Here is a 20,538-nt window from a genome sequence, read left to right as displayed (position 1 = left end):
TGTTCCAAAAGTAGTCACGCTTGTCTACTTTCTCTGGGGTCTCCACTCGCACTTAAGCGTTCTTCCGGCCCCGAGGCTGGTCTGTCCGACCGCGGCTGGGGCATTCCGCAGTCCTTCCCGGGACCGCCGCCTCCGCCCGCTCCAAGCCGCAACTCACGCAGCAGGGCCGACCGCCCCGACCTCCCTTCCCCGGGAGCCGCAGTCCTGCCCGCGCCCAAGGGACTACATCTCCCGGCAGACCTCGCGCCCCACAGCATACGACAATCCCGGGACTGCCGCGGGGGCGGAGCCTGCCGGGAGATGTAGTCCCGCTGCGACTCCCGGCAGCCCTCGCGGCACGCCGGCGCGCGGGGTTTAAACCGGCGGCGGTTGCCGGGCGGGTGTTTCGCTGCTGGGGTGGGACGCGGTTCCTGTTCCCGTGCCATGGACTCCGGCCTCTACCGCAATGTCCACCCCGGCGTCGTCATTAACATCCAGCGGAGCAATGGTGAGGAGTGGGGAATGGGGAGTTTGCAGGGTCCCGGCCGAGGCGTGGGGCGGCCAGGTTGGGGCTCAATGCCGGCTTTTTCCAGGCTTAATCCATAAGGCAACGGTGAAGGTGGTGAACGTGGAGCACTCCTGCGTGACCGTGGAGTGGTCTGAGGGCGCCGCCACCAAAGGCAAGGAGGTGGGTGACAGCTGCTCGCGGCCCCTTCTTCCCCGGGTGCTCCAGCGCTCCCGGGCCCCGGCGGGACGTGCCCCCGGCGGGACGCGCCCCCGGCAGCCCGAGGCTCGTCAGGAGTGGCGCAGCTCTTCTGCCCCGCTGGATGGGCAGCGCTTGTCCCGCGCTGCTGCAGCTCGCTCCGCGCTCTCCTTGTTTTATACGTAATGAAAGCAATGCCCCAGATGTACCAAGGTAAGGTGTGAGAGCTGCAGTGCCAAAGCTGCACCTTTTGCCTTCCAGAAGGGATCAAGGAGGTGTTGGGCCTCTTGCACTGTTGACTGCTGATGCTGAATGTCCCAAGATTCCAGTTTTCCAGCTCTTTGGGCTGTTTGTTGGCTTTCCATGTCTTTTACTATGGCCTTCAGGCTTTCCTTAAAATCTATTACTAATAAGGTGCCGTGTTAACAGGCCTGGGTTTGATTTCCTGAGTCTCTGCACCAATATAAAATAAATACAGTGTGAGATGGGATGGGAAAGAGGGGAGTCTGGGGCATTTGAGGCTGATGTGGCTGAAATCCTGTCACTTGAAAAAGTCTCTGTCACTGAGCAAATGTACTTGTCCTTCTGGTGTCTCTAGAAATGTGCAGCCTCTGGACTTCAGTGAAAATCTTAGAAGTTGCCATTGGCTGGTTGTTTGAAACCAAATCTTACTCTGTGCATGTGCCTGCTGCATTCAAATATAAAAAAAAATACATGTTCAGATATAATTTCTGGCTAAATTGCTTGTATGTGTTAAGATATTAAATCTTTAGGAAGATACTTCAAAATCCAGCAGATTTCTTATGTGCTTATGTATATATACTGTGTATGTGCTTATGTATATATACTGTGTATGTGCTTACACATACATATATTGTCCACATACCTGTTTCTGAGCTAATTCACTTTCCAATTAGCTGCTAACCAATTCCATATGAATTAGACTATATAGATTATTTCTCTTATGCTAGAAAGTGGTATTTTCACATTTTAGAGAGGTTCACCTACTTGCTTTCTTCTGTTTTCATGGACTCTTATTTAAATAATTCCAAAGTTAATTGAGAACTCAAGAACTTCCTGGTGGTGCTTGTGTTGCCTTGTTAGGTTGCAATTCCAGTTGCAAGCTGCTGTGATAGTGGAATTTTTGTGTATAGGTGCTTCCAATCTCTTCATCAGGGATAGTTTTGAAAAACAGAACAGAGACTGTGTTGCTGTATTTGTCCTCAAGCCTGCCCTATCCCTGCCTTTGCCAGGGTGCCCCATCGTTTGCAGTAGCAAGTGAAGATACAGCTGAGTTAAGTTATGGATTAAATGCTGAATCCTTCATTTCCCAGAGTCTAAGCAGCTATTTGATGTTTATTTCGGTAAGCACAATCACACAGTAAACACTTAATGCTCTCCTAGCACAGAAGCCACAGAGCTGCTGAGATTTACTAAGATTAGCAGTGAGAGATTAGAGCAGGGGATGTCAAATGGGCTTTGCCCTTCTCTTCAGAGTGCTCTATGGCACCTGCAGAGCTGTGTGGTGTTTGGCAGATGACGGTAAATGGCTTAACTAGCACATTTTGTCTGGTGTATTTAGATGTACCAGACTGTTCAAATGGAATAGGAACTACTGTTTTACTCTTCCAAGCAATTTTAATGTAACATTTAGCAGGCAGTGGGTCAAGTTTGTTTGCCTTCACTGAAAGTCCAGATTAGGAAAAAACAATTCCTAAGTGGTAGCAGCAATATTCCACTATGTAAAATCCTGCCTTTGCTCTTGCAGGTTGATATTAATGATGTGATTGCAATAAATCCTGAATTATTAGAACTACCTGCTGCTGATGTGAAAGAAAATGTTCCTTTGCAAGACAATGTAACTTTACAGGTAAGTGCTTTAAAGTAGTTTAGTTTTTTCTAAGGTACTAAAGCATAGGTTTGTTATATATAATACTCTTAAAGTTTGAGATCTCTACTTGTCTTTTCTGTCTCATAGTTAAACTTCGGTCAGAAATCCTTGTTGTATTGATGATGCCCTGAAGAGAGAGCAGTGCTAGGTGTTTGCTGCTTACTGCAATTGTTTACAGCATTCCTTGTTTTTCAGAAACAGAAGCGTAGAACAACACTTTCAAAAATTCCTGCTCCCCGGGAAGGTGAGAAAATGTTTTGGGTTTTTTTCTCTGCTATACACTTGTGGAACTGTGCTGGTCTGTCATTGTAGCTATAATATTCTACTTTAGTGCATCATAAGGCTGCTCATTCAGGCAGTGCTAACAAAGAGGATACTGTCTCATACCAATATTTTGGACTCCCGAGGGCAGGAAGTTTCCTAACAGGTTGCGGTCCTGCTCCTGTGAGCTGGGGTTTGTGGATGTGTTCTCCTCTTCTGCTGTAGTTATTCCCTGCTTTAAATGTCACTAGGCAGTTGCTGTTGTAGTGAGTTTTAAAGTTCTGTATGGAGTTTTGCAAATGCCACAAACAACAGAAGTTAAGTGGCAGTTATTAAGATTAAAAGTGTCAAAATGAGAGTGGAAAGGACAAGAAAGAAATAGCAGTGACAAATGTATGTCTCCTCATCAAGCAGTCTCCCTAGACAATAAGTAGATCTTTATGCTTGGAGACGTTTTCAGAGCAGGCAGCCAAAGTGCCAGCTGGTGTGCCCAGCTCCCTGATTGCATGTCAGTACAATGTGTTGAGCAAAGCCAGAAGAGTAGATAGAGATGTCAGTGTGGGATTGCTAAGAAATTGTTCTTCCTGAGGTGTCAGGAGTTAGAAAATGCCTATTGTCTACCTTCTTTTAGCTTTATTAGCTGACTCCTTATGCTGTTTGAATTGCAAATAGCAGCATTACAGGTCTACTTGTGTGATATTTGTGTCTATCACTGTGTGATGCTGAGCTTGAATCATTACTAATTTAATGATTCTCTTAAAGTGCATAGTTAGCCAAAACTTGTGCTTCTCCATGCAATTGAGCTGTAAACAAAACATCTGGGCTTGTCTACCCTCTTCTGTTGCATGCAATGCAAGACAGGGAAGCTGGTCCCAGAAGACAACAGTACAAATTGCCTGGCACCAGAGAGGCAGGAGTTGTCCAAGAATCTTAAAGTGTAAGAAATTGTTCTGTACTAGAGTATCCTGATCTTTCTCAAATTCAGAGAACTCCATAAATTTTGTGAACTGAAAAGCAAAATGATGTGGTAAAATTATGACAGTCTATATATAGGTCTGTTAATAGAACTGGATAGCCAGCTGGAAAACACAGGGTGTGTTAATCCAGGCGCTGGTTGATGGAAAGATGTCCTTGCAGAGGTCACAGCTCTCCTGAAGTATAGAATCTAATTGTATATCTGAAATATCTGTTGCCTGTCCTACTGGCACAGTCTTGTCCCTGAAGACCTCCTCAGAGCTTAAGAGAAGCAGTGTTCTCAGTATTCATCAAATAATTTCTGTTGTTATAATTAGCTAAAGCCCAGGAGTATCAGGGCATCTGTCCTGTTGCAAACTCTGTGCTGCACCGATTAGAAAGCTAACACTGGCTTCAGACTTGTTCTTAGACGAAACAAATTAAAGAAGATCAGAAGGTGTCTGTCTCCATCTTATTCAGGAAAGGAGAGAAGCAGAAGCAGTGCTTTCAGAATTAATTAAGAAGTAGATACTGCCTCAGTCCCACGAATCAATAGGAAGTTTTGAGGATGCTGAATATCCTAATATACAAGAATCACTTGAATGAAACCCATTTAGATGAAGTGAATCCTCCAGTTAATCTGCTTGTCCAGGAGCACCAGCGTTTATAGAAATAGTGCTGCTGAGTGTGAGATGAGATCAGGTCTGGACATGTGTGACAAGAGAAAATGGAATAAAATGCCCTTTTTCAGTATAATGAAACTGATTCTTTTTGTTTCTAAAATTGCAGCAGTCACCTCTGCACATGAGCAGAAGATTCAAGGTAAAGAGTTAACAGGCAGGGGCACTGAATTTTGGGTATGGTTCTAAGGAATTTGATTCAGAATTGAAATGAACCCTTGGTCTTCAATAGATCTGGTGTCCTTTGAAATAATAGTGATTCATTCTGGATAAATTTTAATAATTGCTAGTCATGAGAGGTGAAGGGAGTTCTAGCTTGCACATCACACTTCCTTTTTCATATCAGATTTGCTTTTTTTAAACAAATCTATTGAGGTAAACATTCCAATCCTTCCCCTAGGAAGCTTTGTAAAGGACTTTATCTCAGTGAAAGAAATACCTTGGCATATGAAAATGGAGACTGCCTACAAAGGGACTTTTTTCAAAGACTTGCTGTTGTGATTATACAGGGTCTTTTAGCTGAATGTAGTGCCATGGAGCTCCCAGCCTACTGTGCACCACACACAGCCTGTGTGTGGGTGCCCTCATGGTGGGTGGGCACAATGCTGCCCATGGCCATTTGCCAGGCTGCAGTACCCTTGTCACCATCAAAGAGTTAATTCAAACAGCCCTGCAAGTGTGAAGCTTTGGAGGTTTTAGCAATTCTCTAACTTGAAACGTCCTCCTTTCTAGGTATTAAGGTGCTGGAACTGCCATATCCTTATGTGAATCCTTAGTGGTATCTGAAAGAAATTCACTGGAATTGCAAATCTGGAATGAAGTGTTTGCTTTTCTGTAGCGCTGTGTTTATTGATCACTTTTCACCCACATGCATTGCTTTGTCCTGCACGTTGCTGATCGGAAAGATTCTTTTAACCATACTTTGTTCTCCACTGCTCTGTACTTTGTGAGCAATTGATTAATTGCAAGTGTCTCAGTGTCTCTGGATTCCTGTTTCCAAAGCTGTGCGTGGCCGTTCCAGGATGACTGCTATCACAGAATCCCAGTGCAGCTTCCCAGTGCAGGAAGATGAGATGGCAGTAGATCCCTGCACTTCTTTGCAATCCAGAAAATATTTGTCACTTCCTGGTGAGTGGAGAAACATTCCAGTGAATTCTTAATGTGAAACAATTTTCACTTTGTGTGCATTTAATTATTCAAACTGCAAATCCTAGTGGGAGAGCAACCTGAACTCTTTCATAGATAAAATGAGAGACCTAGAGGTCTGCCACTCTGCAAATATCCAGAGCTCCTTCCTGAAGTGTTTTCCAAAGGACTTTGGAAACAATGTTGTGCATAATGATGTACTTTCTTATCCAGAGCTGTGGTTGTGCATGTTAGGTGGATGTGGTAGCTGCTTAATGCCATAAAGTGGCTAGAGTGGGAAGAGAAGTGCCTTAACACTGCAGACAACACACCCTGTAACTATACTGGTGATAGTTTTACCTATACAGGTTGAGTAAAGCAATCACTTGAGCCTTCTTGAATTACAAAATTGTAGTTATTTATTTTACCAGGCCACTCTATGAATAGCTGAGGGCATGCCTTGCATGTTAAGTTCTACAAAAACACTGAAATAAGAAGCTCGATACTAAACTCTTGTCTAGTTGTTTTGGCCTTGATTTGCAGCGTTGCATAAAAGCTGGTGATTGGCAAAGGATTTAAAAGTTTACTTGCATATTTACCACAGGTTTTAGATTGTTCTATCTCCTGCTGCAGGAGTTGAGCAATGCCTGTGGTCTGTGAGGCTTTAGAAATTACAAAATTATTCTTGATCTCTGCAATCTAATTATTGGTTTTGGTCTGGCTTCTTTCTGCAGCTGGCCAAACCAGGGCTAGTGGGCTGGGTTGTGTTACAGAAGCCTCACTATCAAGTGTAAATGGAAATACAGAGAATCATCTGCCTGCTGCTAGAAAGTGCTCTTCAGACAGCCCAGGTACCAGGGAGCAGTGGATAAAAACTGACTCATCAGTCAGCAATGAATCGCTATGTGATTGCTGCTTTGTACACTCAGAAACTAAAGCTTTGAAAATGTGACTTTGGCAGCAAGACAGAATATCTTGATCATTTTTTATTAGAGATGTGTAATTCTGTTATAGTGGTATTGCCTCAAATGCTGCCTTTGCTTTAGGGTGGTAGCATGACTTCAGAGGCAGTTTCTGTGATAGACCTGGTTTGGGAAGGAAGTGCTGCAAAATTAATGGCCATCCTTCTGAAGGTGATTGTTTCCTGTATGAGCTAGTCTGTCAGCAACCTGGAAAAGTTGAAATATTTGTCTTGTGCTTAAAACCTAGTATGAAAATTTAATCCAAGGAACTGTTTTCATTCTATCTAGTTCGAAGACGATCTAACATTGTGAAAGAGATGGAGAAAATGAGAAACAAGAGAGAAGAAAAGAGAGCTCAAATTAGTGAAATCAGGATAAAACGAGCCCAGGTGGAGTACTCTACAATACACCTGTAAGGGGAAATTCTGTAGGACACTGTACAACAGTAGTTGAAAACAAAACCTAGTTTGGACAGTTCTTAGAAAGCTGTACATAAAGGTGAATTGATTCTGGTTTCAGAAAGTTCTGAATGTTGTAAAATGCTTTTAATTGCACACAGCTGCTTATTTAGTAGGTTCTGGGGCCTTTTTTGTTGTAACAGATCAATTACATTCACATCCATGGTTTTTCCATGCAGGAGTTTGACAGCACCTGTCCAAACTGGGAGTTTGCACGTATGATCAAGGAATTCAGAGAAACTTTAAACTGCCAGCCAATATCTATAACTGATCCAGTAAGTAAATACTGAGGCTACTAACTGCAGCCTGTAGACAGATTTCTCTATTTTGTACTGAAAATGTTGACATCAAGCAGTTGGTGCATCACTGCACCTTGGAAATCCTCTGAGCTTTTTCTGAGCTTGAGGCAGCTGGTGGTATCCGTGAGGTCACTTGCCTTCACTATTTAGGGCTAAGCTCTCTTGTTTTACTTTGCATGTGTCACTAGTGAAGAGCCTGTGGTTCAGCAATTACCATGCAATGATGTGTGACCATCAGGTTTTTCAGAGTTTGTTAGTGGCACAGCCATTGTTGTAGGAACAGGTATAATTTAAAATGGGCTGTTGACCTATTACAGAACATGTTAATATAAGTAGGTCATATGGATTTTAAATACCTCAAAAAGTGGAGGAGCAAAAGTAGAGGTTAAAAACTAGAGAACCCTGGCTTGGTCAGTACCCTCAGCCATTAAAAACCACAGTGTACATATCACTGTGTGACAGGAGAAGAGCTTGTTACCTTTGCCTTCTGTCTCACCCAATGGCATATGCACTTCCCAGCTCATCTGATGTGTAGCTGTGCTGCACAAATAGCTAAACTTGCTGCATCAGTAAAGAACTCCAGATCACAAAAACCTCTGAGGTAAATGACAGTATTAATTTGCCTGATTAATTATTTGACCATAGCTGCAGCATTGATATTGTAAGTTTTGTTGGAAAGCTGGCTGAGGACTACACTTTTTACTATTTCTGGTACAGAGTACTTGGGGCACTTTCTATAGCATTGCAGCATTTCCACCTGATATGTTGGAGAATGCTACATAAAGGTAAACTATTTGTAGTGTTGTTCTTTCACTGAATGCACTTTAAGATTGACATCCCTGCATGAGTGGGTCGGCTCAGAAGCAACTGATCAGCGTATAGAAAAATGGATGTGAGGAAGCATCTGATCTCTCTGTAATAAAGAGTGAGTGTAACTGGAAAATAATTACGTCTTTTCTTACTTTTCTTTTCTCTTAGATAGAAGAGCACAGGATTTGTGTCTGTGTGAGAAAGCGCCCTCTCAATAGGCAAGGTGAGTGTACTGACCAAACAGCTCTGTCTTGAACAGTTTGACTTTGTTCATTTTTGTTAAAACTGAGGGTCTTTTCTGTCAACAGAACTTCTCAAAAAGGAATGTGATGTGGTTACTGTTCCGAGCAAGTATGTCCTGATGGTGCATGAGCCAAAGCAGAAAGTGGACCTAACAAAATACCTTGAAACCCAAACATTTAGATTTGACTATTCATTTGATGAAACTTCTTCGAATGAAATGGTATACAGGTAATGCTTGCTGCCCACTGGGAATGACTTTCAGATAAAAGCATGGAGCTATGGCTAGATGGCATCTAAGCTTAAAGAAACTGTTACCTGAAATAAGTATTAAAATCCTGTTTGGAGGAAGCCAAAGGACTGAAAAGTCTCAAGCTTATTTTTGGCATGGCCTTGCTGATTGCCTATGGATTTGCTTTTATTTTTTTTTTCTTAAAACTGATGATGATGAAGCAGGGTATGAAATATTTGCCTTAACTAGTTTTTATCTGTTGAATGTTCAGATTCACTGCTAGACCTCTTGTAGAGACCATCTTTGAGGGTGGGAAGGCGACATGCTTTGCGTACGGCCAGACAGGCAGTGGCAAGACACATGTAAGTTTTTCCCCAGGGTCTCAAATTTTCTAGCTTTGATAAAGTATTTCAAAGCTCCCTGATGTTTGAGCATGAGTAGGATCGTGTAAGAAGTTTGGACCTTGGTTTTATTGTCTTAAAGCTAATACTTTGTAAGATGTTATCTCTTTTTCTGTAGCTTTATGTATTAGTGGGTTTCCTTCGAGGTTGTCAGGAAAAGTGTACTAAAATCCCCCATAGGTGGCTTTTCAAAGATTTAGGATGTCCTGACATGTCAGTTTTAGTCATGACTATTCCTTGCCTCAAATGCCTGTTGCTGTTTAACTCCTGACTGAAAAGTGGGGCTATTAGCCTCCATCTGAGACAAAGGCTACTGTCTATCCTGTGTTTTGAGCTTGGAGACACTCCAAAGACTTCAGCAATTATATAAGAATAACACTCTTGATGCACATAAATACTTAAGTGATCTGGTATTGTTTGTGAAGTGGGTGAGTTAGCGTGTTTGCTTTCTAACCACTCCTTCCAGTCTAACAGCTGCAGTTTCAAGAGTTGTGAAAATTGTTTTCTGTCTCAAAAGATAAAGCTTGCTCTAAATTTTCAACAGCTGTGTTGTCTTTAACTTTCTTCTTCTGGGAACTGTGGGTAAGAATCCTCACAGCATGACAGTGGAGTCAAATGTGCTGTTCTGATCCACAAGAAGTGTTTGCTTCAAACCACAGTGATCTGCACTGGGTTGGGCTAAGGCACTGCTTTGAGTAATCAGAGTTGTTGCTGTCATTCAGTGTCAGAGGCAAGTTTTAGGCTAGCACCTCCTATCTTTAGTGTTATATAGTGAGCTGTAGATCTCTTCCAGTAATCCAGACAAAGTTGGAAGCTGTTGGAAGTTTGAACACAGGCTGCTTTCATTGCACTGGGAAGGGCAGAGAAACCTGCTTATCTGAGCATCATTACAGCTGTGGAATACAGCTGTGATGCACTAAAATCATAGGTGAAGTTACTTTCCCTTCCCAATCCTAGGGGAGCACTAGGACAGCAAGGACAACAGCTGTACCTTGAGACTGGAGTGCTGCACATTAAATTCTGGTAGATTGAGAATGTGTCATGGGATTGAGCTGTGTTTTAAATAACAGTGGTAGAGCAAGTCACTAGGATTGCACTAACTGAAAATTTTGTTGTGATTAAAGATACTTCGGTCAAAGGAGTTAACGGTATTGTCTGCTCTAAATTTGTATTTTCATGTCATGTTAACTTTTCCAAGTAGCAGCAAAAATGTTATTCAACCTAGACCCTAACAAATGAAGCTTTATCTCTTCTGACCAGAGGCTGTTTGGTTGCACTGTCAATGCCATACATTTTCCTTGGAGGAACAACTGCTTTGACTCTGCACCCCAGAGCCTTACAGGCATTCAGCTGTTGCTTTGTGTAGGCCAGATCTTCTTTCTGAACTGATAGAGAATCTGCAAACTAATTTGGCACTGTGTTCCAGTAATCTCACTGGCACTGGGGCTTATCTATGGTAATTTCCTAGTCTGTTTTTGGGACTAAGATCAGATAGGCTGACTTGTTGGTGCCATGCCTGACCTCTGGCCTTTTCTCTTCACAGACTATGGGTGGAGACTTCTCAGGGAGAACCCAGAATGCCTCAAAGGGCATATATGCTTTTGCCTGTAAGTTGATTCTTCTATAGATACAAAAGTCAAATTAATGCTTGTTTTTCTTAACTAGAGAAGATATGGTTTTGTATGGTTATTTTAAACATGTCCAGTAGAAGATACATAAAGTAATTGTGTTTTCAATAATAAGAGCTGGTGTTTGCAGGAGGTATGATTGTTTTTTTTTATTCATTTAACAAAATATTTTTCCTCCACTAGAAGATATTTTTTTCTGATGCAAAGAGATGACACATTTTCTAATTAGGCATTTGCTGGGCAGAACCATTTCATTTTGATTCTTCTGCTTTGCTTTTGTCTCACTCATATCTGAGTACAACACAACTCTACCCATTTGTGATATAAAACTTGTTATGCGAAAGGATGTATGTATTGTGTTACTTCCTATAAGCCTTAAATGCAAAAAAACCTAGCATGTCCAAAATTATTTCAGAAAATGGATGCTTAGAAGCACCTTCTTAATATAATGCCTGGAAAGTACTATGAAACCTAACCTTTACCTTCCCTTTAGAAAGACACAGTGTGAAACTAGTCTGCAGCAAGGCAGCTGAACCAGGAACAACTGTTGGCTGATCTCTGAAAAATAGTTATGACTGGCCTTGAAGGAGTCTTTGCTTTTCAGCTCAGCTTCAAAGTCTGGAGCTTAATTGTGAAAAGCTGTGCTGGATCCAGCCACAGGCTCAACTAATCTGGTATATTGTCTCCAAACCGCAGCAATGCAGATGTTCAGGGATGTGTGTTTTCTAGACTTTCTGCAAGATGCACTTGAAATGCAAACACATGACTTTTTCAGGCCTGTCCAAAACAATAGAAGATCCCAGTGTTCCCTCAGAGCAGTAAGGATTGTTGTCTGTGGGTGACATTAGCAGTTGAAACTTCTGTATTCCCCTGTTTTCAGTCCCTGGATAAGGATGCTGCTGAATCTGTTCTCCAGATGGTAGCACAGCACTGATTGTTAGTATTTGTTTGGATAACTGTCACTCAGTGCTAGACACTGCTTTATAGCTGTGCAGTGTTTGAAAGTAGATCAAGTAGCAACTAGAATGTGTTTTAAACCAGTTAACTTCTGTCTTTCCTCACTAGCACAAGATGTATTCCTCCTCCTAAATCAGCCCAGGTACAGGAGTCAGAATCTGGAAGTCTATGTGACTTTCTTTGAAATATACAATGGAAAGGTATGATTTTTTTTTTTTTTTTAATTTTCAAATCTTGACCTGATTTCTTTGGTTGAATATTTCATAAATAGAGCTGAGTCAAACTTAATACTTTCTATTGTTCTATGTATTTTGTTTTTATTGGTGTGTTTGGAATTGAATTGAAAGTCTATGTTAAAGATGCTGTTTCTATATAGCTTTATATAAAGACAGGAAAAAATACTTACAAGGAGTCCCTGTTCAGGTTTGCCTCAATCTTGTTGCCTAAATATAGGTGTTTGACCTCTTGAATAAGAAGGCCAAGCTTCGAGTCCTGGAGGATGGCAAGCAACAGGTCCAGGTTGTTGGTCTCCAAGAGAAACCAGTTGGCTGTGCTGAGGATGTCATCAGAATGATCACGACTGGCAGTGCCTGCAGGTTTGATGCCTCAAAACCTTTAAGAGGGTCGTGTCCTGTGGCATCTCCATGTTTAGAAAAACATATATGATGCCTGTAGCTGGTGCTTTGAGATTTAAACAGAAGCTTGTTGTTCCCAGTAAAGGCACTGAGCAGCACCTCTGCATGAATACCAGAAAGTGGTTACTCAATAAAGGACTAGATGGGATGGGTTCAGCCTGCCTTCCGTAGAAAACGTCAGAGCTCCCCGTTCGTATGTCCTCATGGAACTCCAATAAGAGAAACCATTCACATGAGGAGATGGCTGCCTTGGAGCGTTCTAGAAGTATCAGCTAGTTTACAGGAATACAAACAGCTCCATGTGGGCTTGTAGGATCAGGGAACAGCAGCTGGTATGAACCATAGTTGCAAAAATGGTTTGGCTTAACTGCAGACAGATGAGTTATTCCAATGGCAACAAAAATACTGTATGTGGTTCAGGAATCTTGTCTAAAGAATCCTTGAAAGCAGGTGCCAAGGGACAGCCGTAGGCTTGGTGCGTCATCCTGGCACGAAAGGCTGTGGTGGGGCAGCTCTGGCATCATACTGGTGTCTTTGATTGGGAGCTAAAATCTGTATTACCAAGTGTTACCTGCTTCAGTTAAGTTGCAACTGCTGTGGAATGTTAATAGGCAAATGAGAGCTCCTTGGCTTCTGTACTGCACTGTGTGGGCAAATATGTGCATCCTAAAAGCTTATTCAGCGTTCTGTGCATCCTTTTTTGGCTGGCAGTTTAGTTAAGAACTGTTTTAACTTTTCAGACTACTCCCTCCTTTTTAACCAGTAGTGGGTGGAATAGTGAACCTGCCAGCATTCTCAGGGAATAATTGACAGTGAAGGTCACAGGGAGGTTTAAATTGAAAGATATCACTCTGTGCCTTGCAGTGATGGGGCAGGTGCAGCTGCACAGCAGAAGTGCCAAGGCAGCTTGGCTGGAGAAAGGGATTTACCATGATTGTAATGTGCTAGCACAGCTAATGCTGTTTAGTGGGGAGCTTGGCTGAGCTTACTGTATAATGGCAGATGCATTAGGAAAATGACATGTGGTGTGCTGAAGGTGTGACTTCCAGCTCAAGTCCATGTGAGGCTTTAGCACTCAGAAAGGCATTCCAGTGTAGGCTGGCTGAGTTGATCCAGGCAGCTTGAATAGTCTTAAATCTCTATAAGCAGGGTGCAGGTTCATATTTTTCACAAGTAGTTCTGTGCTCTTATATCAGAAGCAATTCCATAATTCACACAAACTCAGAGTAATAACGTGCAGGATAAACCCTAGGAGATTAATTGAATGGCTACAAGTCTTGTCTAGTGCTGTCAGGACCTGTTGTCTTCTGTGACACATTTCTAAGGCTTGTTTGCATCTTTGCTGTAGGACATCTGGGCAGACTTTTGCAAATGCCAGCTCTTCACGCTCACACGCCTGCTTCCAAATCATACTGCGCCGAAGAGGACAAATGATTGGCAAGTTTTCCTTGGTGGACCTGGCAGGAAATGAAAGGGGTGCAGACACATCTAGTGCTGATCGGCAGACACGGATGGAAGGTGCTGAAATCAATAAGAGCTTGCTGGCTTTGAAGGTGAGCTACAGCTCATGGAGCAGAGTGATAATCCACATGTGGATTCTGTTCAACTCTGGGGTTATCCGTTCTGTTTCTTTCCAGTACAATTTAAAAACAACGGAAGAAGTACTAGTTTAGGATGTGAGCAACCTAAAAATAGAGTAACTTCCATTTGGAATGTTTCCAGGAAAGTAGTGCAGTCTTGTCAGGACAGACACTGGTATAGCTATTTCAAGCTTCATTCAAGTTGATCTTGTTTTTTGGGGGGGTTTTATGACATAGGATGACTACACCTACTGTCCTGTGACAGTCAAATACCCAGAGTATATTTTGAAGACTATGAAGAACTTAGAGCAATACATGTGACCATTCTTCAGCCTGTTGGGTTTACCAGCAATTGGTGGTTGATAGCTTGCAGGGGTGTTTGAAGAGAGATGCTGATACTGCATTCACAAGACTTGTCATTTTGTAGGAGTGCATCCGAGCTTTAGGACAGAACAAGTCTCACACCCCTTTTCGGGAGAGCAAGCTGACCCAGGTGCTAAGAGACTCTTTCATAGGAGCAAACTCAAGGACCTGCATGGTGAGTATGCACAATGTCAAACCCAGTGCTTAGGTTCTATAATTTGACCAAATAGCTGCATGTTCCTCTAGAGAGAGGGGGTTTTGAAGTCAGAAAGCTTCAGATCTTGTTAAAAAAAACCAACCAAACAAAAAGCCCCATTTACCTCATGGAAACTTGCCCATGGTGAGTGAGATAATAAATTGGTGAGTTATGCCCAGCTCCAGTAGAAGCAGGGCTGTGGAAGTCTTTTTAATACAGTGAATCTGTGAGAGCTTGGTGTGCTCTCAAAGGGCTTTGCTTTCTGTGGATGGTGAGGCACAGCAGGTCCACACAAAGCCAGTAGAAAATTGGATACAGGGATGCTGGCATGTCCCACAGAATCCATAAAGAAAAATGGACTTGACTGTCTCAACTCCAACCCTTTGTCCTCAAATGTCCCACCTGTGTGGTGAGATCTGTCAGACCATTAACAAGCAAAAGTCAAGATAGGAGTCACTAAGGTTTCTTTTGTGTTTGCAGATAGCAATGATTTCTCCAGGCATGAGTTCGTGTGAGTACACCTTAAACACACTGAGATACGCTGACAGGTAATGGCCTTTCTGACCTGGGGATTCTAATCTTATTGTAAAAAGGTGTTTTAGCTGCTTTTACTCCGACCTTTGGAACCTCAGGTTCTCTTGTTTTGTTTGTATTGGCAACCTGGAGGTTGGTTGTTAGGAGCAAAGTATCTTAGAGCTGTCATATGAAACTAACCTGGGTGTTCTGTGTGAGGCATAATAGAGATGATGCAAACCCATGAGTAATGTCTTTTCCTCAAAGGAATCTCCTCTCACGCTAGACTTCAGACTGGCCTGGTTCTTGGAGGGAGTTTACCCTGTCCTGAATGGTTGCTTCCTTGCCTTTTACTTTTTGTAGTACTTTGTTGACCCATCTGTAAGGGTGTGCTAAGAATGTGTCACAAATGAGTGTTTTAGGTCACTCAAAGAATCACTGGCAAAGGTATCAGCAAAAGCAGGTTTAAAATTAAATGAAAGACAGAGTTTGTTGTCAAGGTTCACTGTACTACTTACTAGGTGGTTAAAGCACACAGAGAAAAATTTGACTAAAATCAATCAATCTAAAACCAAAACCAACCTAATATTATCTACCTGAAAGCCTGGGAAATGGAAAAAGGGGTAAGAATGAAAAGGAATAAGGGAGACCCTCCCCTTGAGTCACAAGATTCATGGGACCCCCTTGTCAAACATAGCCCTGGACTAGACCAATGGTGTAGGCCTAAAGATTTTAACTGCACCTAATCTGTAGCCTAATTTAAATAATTTAACATAAGATTCTACTGAATTTACTATAAGCACAAAGTATCTCACTTACAGGCCTAACTTACTTCCAAATCCAACAGACTTAAGAATCTAAGAGAGCAACCTTCATATAGCATAGCCACACACACAGAGACCTGAGGAGCTATGTGCCAGGTTATATGTACCACCCACTGTGAAGGGGCTTCAGTCCCAGCTCAAGTGATGTGGGTGTAACTGCCAGAGTGGCTCCTGGATGCCCGGACAGGAAAGTTTCCTTAACACAAACATCTCCTGGCTTTCCTTCCCACAGTCTTCAGGGGCTTCTGCCCACATAAGCCTGTTCTGGGGATGGTAATTGTGCCACTTTTGAAGTGCAGCTGATTGATTGTTTCTTGCTGAGCACTGATTGATTGCAGTAGCTGCTTTGTGATGCTGTAGCTAAGAAACTGACGAAGATGAATTTGAGTGACAAATCTTCTTGTTGCAGAGTGAAGGAGCTCAGCCCTCATGATGGATGTAGTGACACACAGAGTCAGATGGAGACTGAGGAGACAGAGACCAGTATAGAAGGCTCAGGTCTTCAATTCAATGTATGTGTGTGCAGTGGGCTAAACAGAACTCAAAGCTGGGAACAACTTGCTGTTCTTACCTGGGCTGTTTCTTGCAGTTCTCCAAGGATGAGGAGGAAGAACTCTCTCCCCACATGTTCAGCTATCGAGAGGTTATGACTCAAATTAGTGAATGGGAGGAGAAAGTTGTTGAACAGCTCAGAGAACTGAAACAGGTATGGGGAAGCAGCAAACCCAGCCCAGGCTGCCTTCTATATGTTGACAGCAGCTTGACTTGTCTGAGCCAAGTGCTGCTGGGGAGGCAGCAATGCAAGATGCTGTACCAGAGGTGTTACTTTTTCCTCATTGCCAACTTTTTCCTGTACTTTCTGGCTCAACCGGTTAAACTGGGGCATTCCAGTGCTTTTGCCAGTTCCCTTTCCCCTCCAAATAGCAACCTCTACTTGCTGCTAATGAGCACTGACTGCTCCTGGTCTGTAGAAGCTCAGCTGTGTTGATTAGATTGCCAGATTTGAAGAAACTAATTGAATTTCCAGAAAGTCCATTTCTCATCACTGTTATCCTTGTAAATACAGAGAATGACGACTGAACTTGACTACCTCTTGGGAACTGCAGAGAAACCAGACTATGATCTTGAGACCTTTGTGGCCAGAGCTAAGTACTTTGTAGAGGACAGCTCAAGAAATTTCCTCAGTGTCAGAGGTATGTTAGACCCTGTATCTGACTAGCACTGTTGCTAAGGCTTTTCCAAAGACTTGGAACTAATGCCAGCATACCTGTGGGGGTTTGAGCATCCAGTCCTGCACAGCTCTGAAGTCTGCTGAGAGCAACAGCTTGGCTGGAAAATTCAGCTTCCAGATCAGTCACCCTGTTGCTCTTAACTTTCTTTACAGAAACACTGGATGCCCTGGGGACAGCCATGCAACTGGAGGAGCAAGCCAGCAAGCAGATAAGCTGGCAGAGGCCTTAGTCATTACAGCAAAACCTGGTTCACAAGCAATCTTGCATGCACTTGTCTTGTCTTGCATGTTCATCAGTGGTTTGTATCACTCCTCTTTTAAATGTGGTAGTGTCTGCAGGTCACATGCCCAAGGGCAGTGAACACAGCAGCCTTTTTCTTCATGGCCTGTATCAGGATACTCAGCAAAGTGCTAAAATGCACCCGCTGCAATGCTTGGGTAGGGGGCCTGAGAGTCTGTAGTCTCTGCCTGAGATGTCTGGCATCTGGCCCTTTGCTAGTGACAATGGTCTCCCCTAACAGAACTAAATACACATGTATAGTATATAACCTTTTCCAGATGTGCTTGAAACATTGCAAAACTGTTGCAAGTTTTGCTTTTCTAGAAAGAAAATGGACTATGTGATTGTAAAATCCAGTATTTTAAGAAGTTGAATAAATAAATGTTGTTGGATCTAGTTATCTGTCCTATAAAAAATATTTATTGCTGATTTTGGTAAAGTCTAACAGCTCCTAAAGACTGGCTTATTGTTGGTAGGGAGGCTGATTTCTTGGGTGAAGTTTCTTTTCAAAATCTTTATACTTGTAAAGTTTACATAAAAATCACTCAAAATACATTTTGTCTCTTAATTTTGAGATCCTGCTGGGATCTCCTGACAAGGGGGAAGCTGGCTTAGGTGCAGCTATCTGCTGCCATGGCCCTTGTGTGCAGCCTGGGTTCAGATCATCCTGCTCACCTTGTCCTCTGGGAAAGAGTAGGTTCAGGGCAGGAACAGTTGTGAGGCATGTGCTGGTGCCTGCTCTTTCTTATTTGTTCAGCTCAGTTCAGCATTTGTCTTCAAAAGCACAAAACAGTTGTGTGGGCTCTGGGTTTAGCAACACAGGAGCCAGCTATGCAAACATCAAATCACAAAGGGATCCTTCTTACCCTTACTCCCTCTTTTCTTAGAGTTGCCTTCTCCCTCTGAAAGTCAAGGGTGTAATTTAAGTGACAATGCCCCCCTAGCTCAGCACCTCCTGTCTGTGGACTGCATCCTTGCTGTGTATCTGGTGATGCCAACTCTAGTGGAGGCCAGTTATTCAGCCTGGATGGGATCAATTTTTGTGTGCCATGTTTCAGGGTTGGCCTGGAAATTACAGCAAAAGATCTTTGAGGGATGTGAGTAGACATTAGTCACAAGCACCTAAGGAAGGGATACTTCAGCCCAGGCACAATCCTCCTCCACAGCTGGGGCACTCAACAGTTTAGGTTCTGGGAGCAGAGTGGGGCTGAGCATTCTGAGGGTTTCTGAACTGTCAAAGCTGACTTGGACCTGGGCTCTGCCTGCATCGTGCGACGATAGCACAGCCAGAGTACAAGGGCTGTTATGCCCTAAGTCTGGACAAAAGTAAGACACTCCTGTTTTGCTTCAGGTGTTATCTTGGATTATCCAGCCTTTCCCTGGGCAAGGAACAAAATATTGCCCACTACCTTCCCTCTGTGGACCTAGCAATGCTTGTTTTCCATATATCCACCCTAGGAGTTGGAGACCTGGTCTGCAGGCCATCAGCTCCTACCCTGGATGGGGGAAGAACTACACAGTGACCTGAGTCTGGGCCTCTTGGTGCAATTGCAATGGAAAATGCTGTGTTCCTGTCCTGCCCTGGTAGCACCAACAGACACGAGAGTCCCAAAACAAACAAGGAATGTTCAGCTGTGCATGTATTAACAATCATTTAACAGTGGGGCTTGCTGAGAGCCAGCTGTTTAATAGTCAGTGGGAGCTTCCTGGTGTATGTTAAAGTCTGGCAAGTTTCTTGTGTGACCATAAAAACCCCAGGACTCAAATATCACCACGCTTCCTTTTGAGAGGATGCCACTGGAAAACTCCTCAGGTTTGTCTTCCTACCCACCAAGCATTTTCTGTCATCTGCTTTTGCAGAAAAAGTGTTCTGACAGCACTATCTTGTGGACAGTGCAGGAAATTCATACTGAATGAACCAATTTTAGTACAAATGGCTGAATTTCATTATGGATTGTGCAGTCAACCAACCATAGGCACCAGGTTGTTCACTGGGTGGCTGATGTTATACAAGGGTGTTTCACTGCTGCCTGTGGCTCCCAGCTGTGTGGAGAATACAGTGGCCATGAGCAATGCAACACCCTTCATCCCTGTGCAGGACAGATGTTGCTTCCAGGCCCAGCTGTCAGCAGTGCCAGCACACAAGGCCAGAGCAGATTTTCCATCTCTCTGTAAGTAAAACTTCAAGCCAGCTCCGGTGGCAGTAGCAGGGAGGGTCTGAGCACTTCTACCTCTAGGCAGCAACTCTCCCCCATTCCCAAACATGCCTATCTCTAACCATCTTAGGGCTGGAGACTTGGCAGAGCTGAGATACTCAGCAGAGAGGAGTGACAGAGGTGAATGGGTGAATCTTTCCTGGGAGGGATGTGTCCCAGCCCTTTTTTACTAAAAGGATGCCACTTATCTAAGGTTCTTTTTATGGTCCTGTACCTTCTACTCCAGTTTCTCACCGAATGACTTTTGTAGTAGCTGCCTGTTAAACAGCACAGGCTCCCTCAAACAAAGTGTGATTGTGTGTATGAGGACCATTACGAAGGAGAGAATGATGCTTCGAAACACTTCAAAGAGAGGAAGTTACACTGCTAGCATGAAAGGACGATGGCTATATATCATGATCTATGCACATGCCACAGCTCAGGCAGCCGGGGCTACTGTGGCCTGCACTGCTGAGCCAGGACAGCAAACACCCAGCGCTGGAACTGTTCCCCCGCCTCACCCAGCAGCCCTCAGCACATCTCTGGAGGCCTGCAGGGTAGCATTAGTGCTGCAGGCAACCCCCGCCTCGACCCGGGCAGTCCTTGCTGCTGCACTCCTCGCCTCAGGGGACAGCCCCCTGCACCTCCCCTACCTCTCAAGGTGACGGCTGAGCCCGGCAGGTGGTGATGGACCTTGAATGAAAGACCCTCCCTGTCACTCTGGAAGGTCACCCGGGCGTACCTCAGCCAGCGTTTGTGGCAGTCACGTCAGTGAGTATACAGACAACAACCACTGTTAAACCCGGGCTACCCCTCAAAAGGTATAGATAGCACTTTCTTTCTCTGTTTTTAAACCAAGCACATGTAGCTCCACCGAAATGGAGCCTCAAAAAATTTCTCGAAACTCGTACTTGTTCCTCTCCACGGAAATCTTTAGTAAAAGGCGAAAGATTTATACGATCTGAAGAGAAACCAGAGTATGCCCCCACCGTCCCTGTCCAACATAGCCACCTTCTGCTCCATCCCCTGCAAGTCAGGGCGACGCTCGCCCGCCCGGCGCTCCCGGCCCCGCATCCCCGGCCCGGCCGGGCCCCACGGGACGCACACACCGGACAGCCCTCACAGCCCGGACGGGGCAGCG

At 43.8% G+C, this 20,538-nt stretch overlaps 1 protein-coding gene and 1 non-coding gene across 5 annotated transcripts; one reads left to right on the top strand and one right to left on the bottom strand.

The window, feature by feature from the left end:
* The first annotated feature begins 361 nt into the window (after window positions 1-361).
* On the top strand, window positions 362-17,598 carry KIF2C (kinesin family member 2C). 4 transcript variants are annotated; one of them, XM_069023284.1, is made up of 22 exons: window positions 362-487; window positions 573-667; window positions 2,451-2,552; window positions 2,769-2,817; window positions 4,578-4,610; window positions 5,471-5,596; window positions 6,328-6,444; window positions 6,844-6,944; window positions 7,193-7,288; window positions 8,291-8,345; window positions 8,431-8,593; window positions 8,866-8,956; window positions 10,539-10,602; window positions 11,689-11,780; window positions 12,034-12,176; window positions 13,564-13,768; window positions 14,223-14,333; window positions 14,835-14,902; window positions 16,101-16,203; window positions 16,281-16,397; window positions 16,758-16,884; window positions 17,076-17,598. In XM_069023284.1, exons 1-22 carry the CDS (start codon window positions 424-426, stop codon window positions 17,150-17,152), a joined length of 2,199 nt encoding a protein of 732 aa, XP_068879385.1. In that variant the 5' UTR covers window positions 362-423; the 3' UTR covers window positions 17,153-17,598. The 4 variants fall into 4 exon arrangements, with proteins under 4 accessions (XP_068879385.1, XP_068879386.1, XP_068879387.1 ...); XM_069023285.1 differs by lacking the exon at window positions 4,578-4,610; XM_069023286.1 differs by lacking the exon at window positions 6,328-6,444.
* Window positions 17,599-20,263: 2,665 nt separating this feature from the next.
* Window positions 20,264-20,378, bottom strand: LOC138114421 (U5 spliceosomal RNA). Its single transcript, XR_011152632.1, has one exon. It is a non-coding gene; the product is annotated as a U5 spliceosomal RNA (small nuclear RNA).
* Window positions 20,379-20,538: the final 160 nt, after the last annotated feature.

This window comes from Aphelocoma coerulescens, chromosome 8 (assembly GCF_041296385.1).
Source record: "Aphelocoma coerulescens isolate FSJ_1873_10779 chromosome 8, UR_Acoe_1.0, whole genome shotgun sequence".
NCBI classification, from domain to species: domain Eukaryota; kingdom Metazoa; phylum Chordata; class Aves; order Passeriformes; family Corvidae; genus Aphelocoma; species Aphelocoma coerulescens.
The sequence above is the reverse complement of the archived record's forward strand: the minus strand, read 5'-3'. Positions and strand labels throughout refer to the sequence as shown.

What these genes read in the sequence shown, in the direction of transcription:
- KIF2C (XM_069023284.1), top strand. Translation starts at nt 424, where the DNA reads ATGGACTCCGGCCTCTACCGCAATGTCCACCCCGGCGTCGTCATTAAC. An exon ending in TAACATCCAGCGGAGCAATG is followed by an intron (nt 488 to 572) that starts GTGAGGAGTGGG and finishes GGCTTTTTCCAG; the next exon opens with GCTTAATCCATAAGGCAACG. An exon ending in AAGACAATGTAACTTTACAG is followed by an intron (nt 2,553 to 2,768) that starts GTAAGTGCTTTA and finishes CTTGTTTTTCAG; the next exon opens with AAACAGAAGCGTAGAACAAC.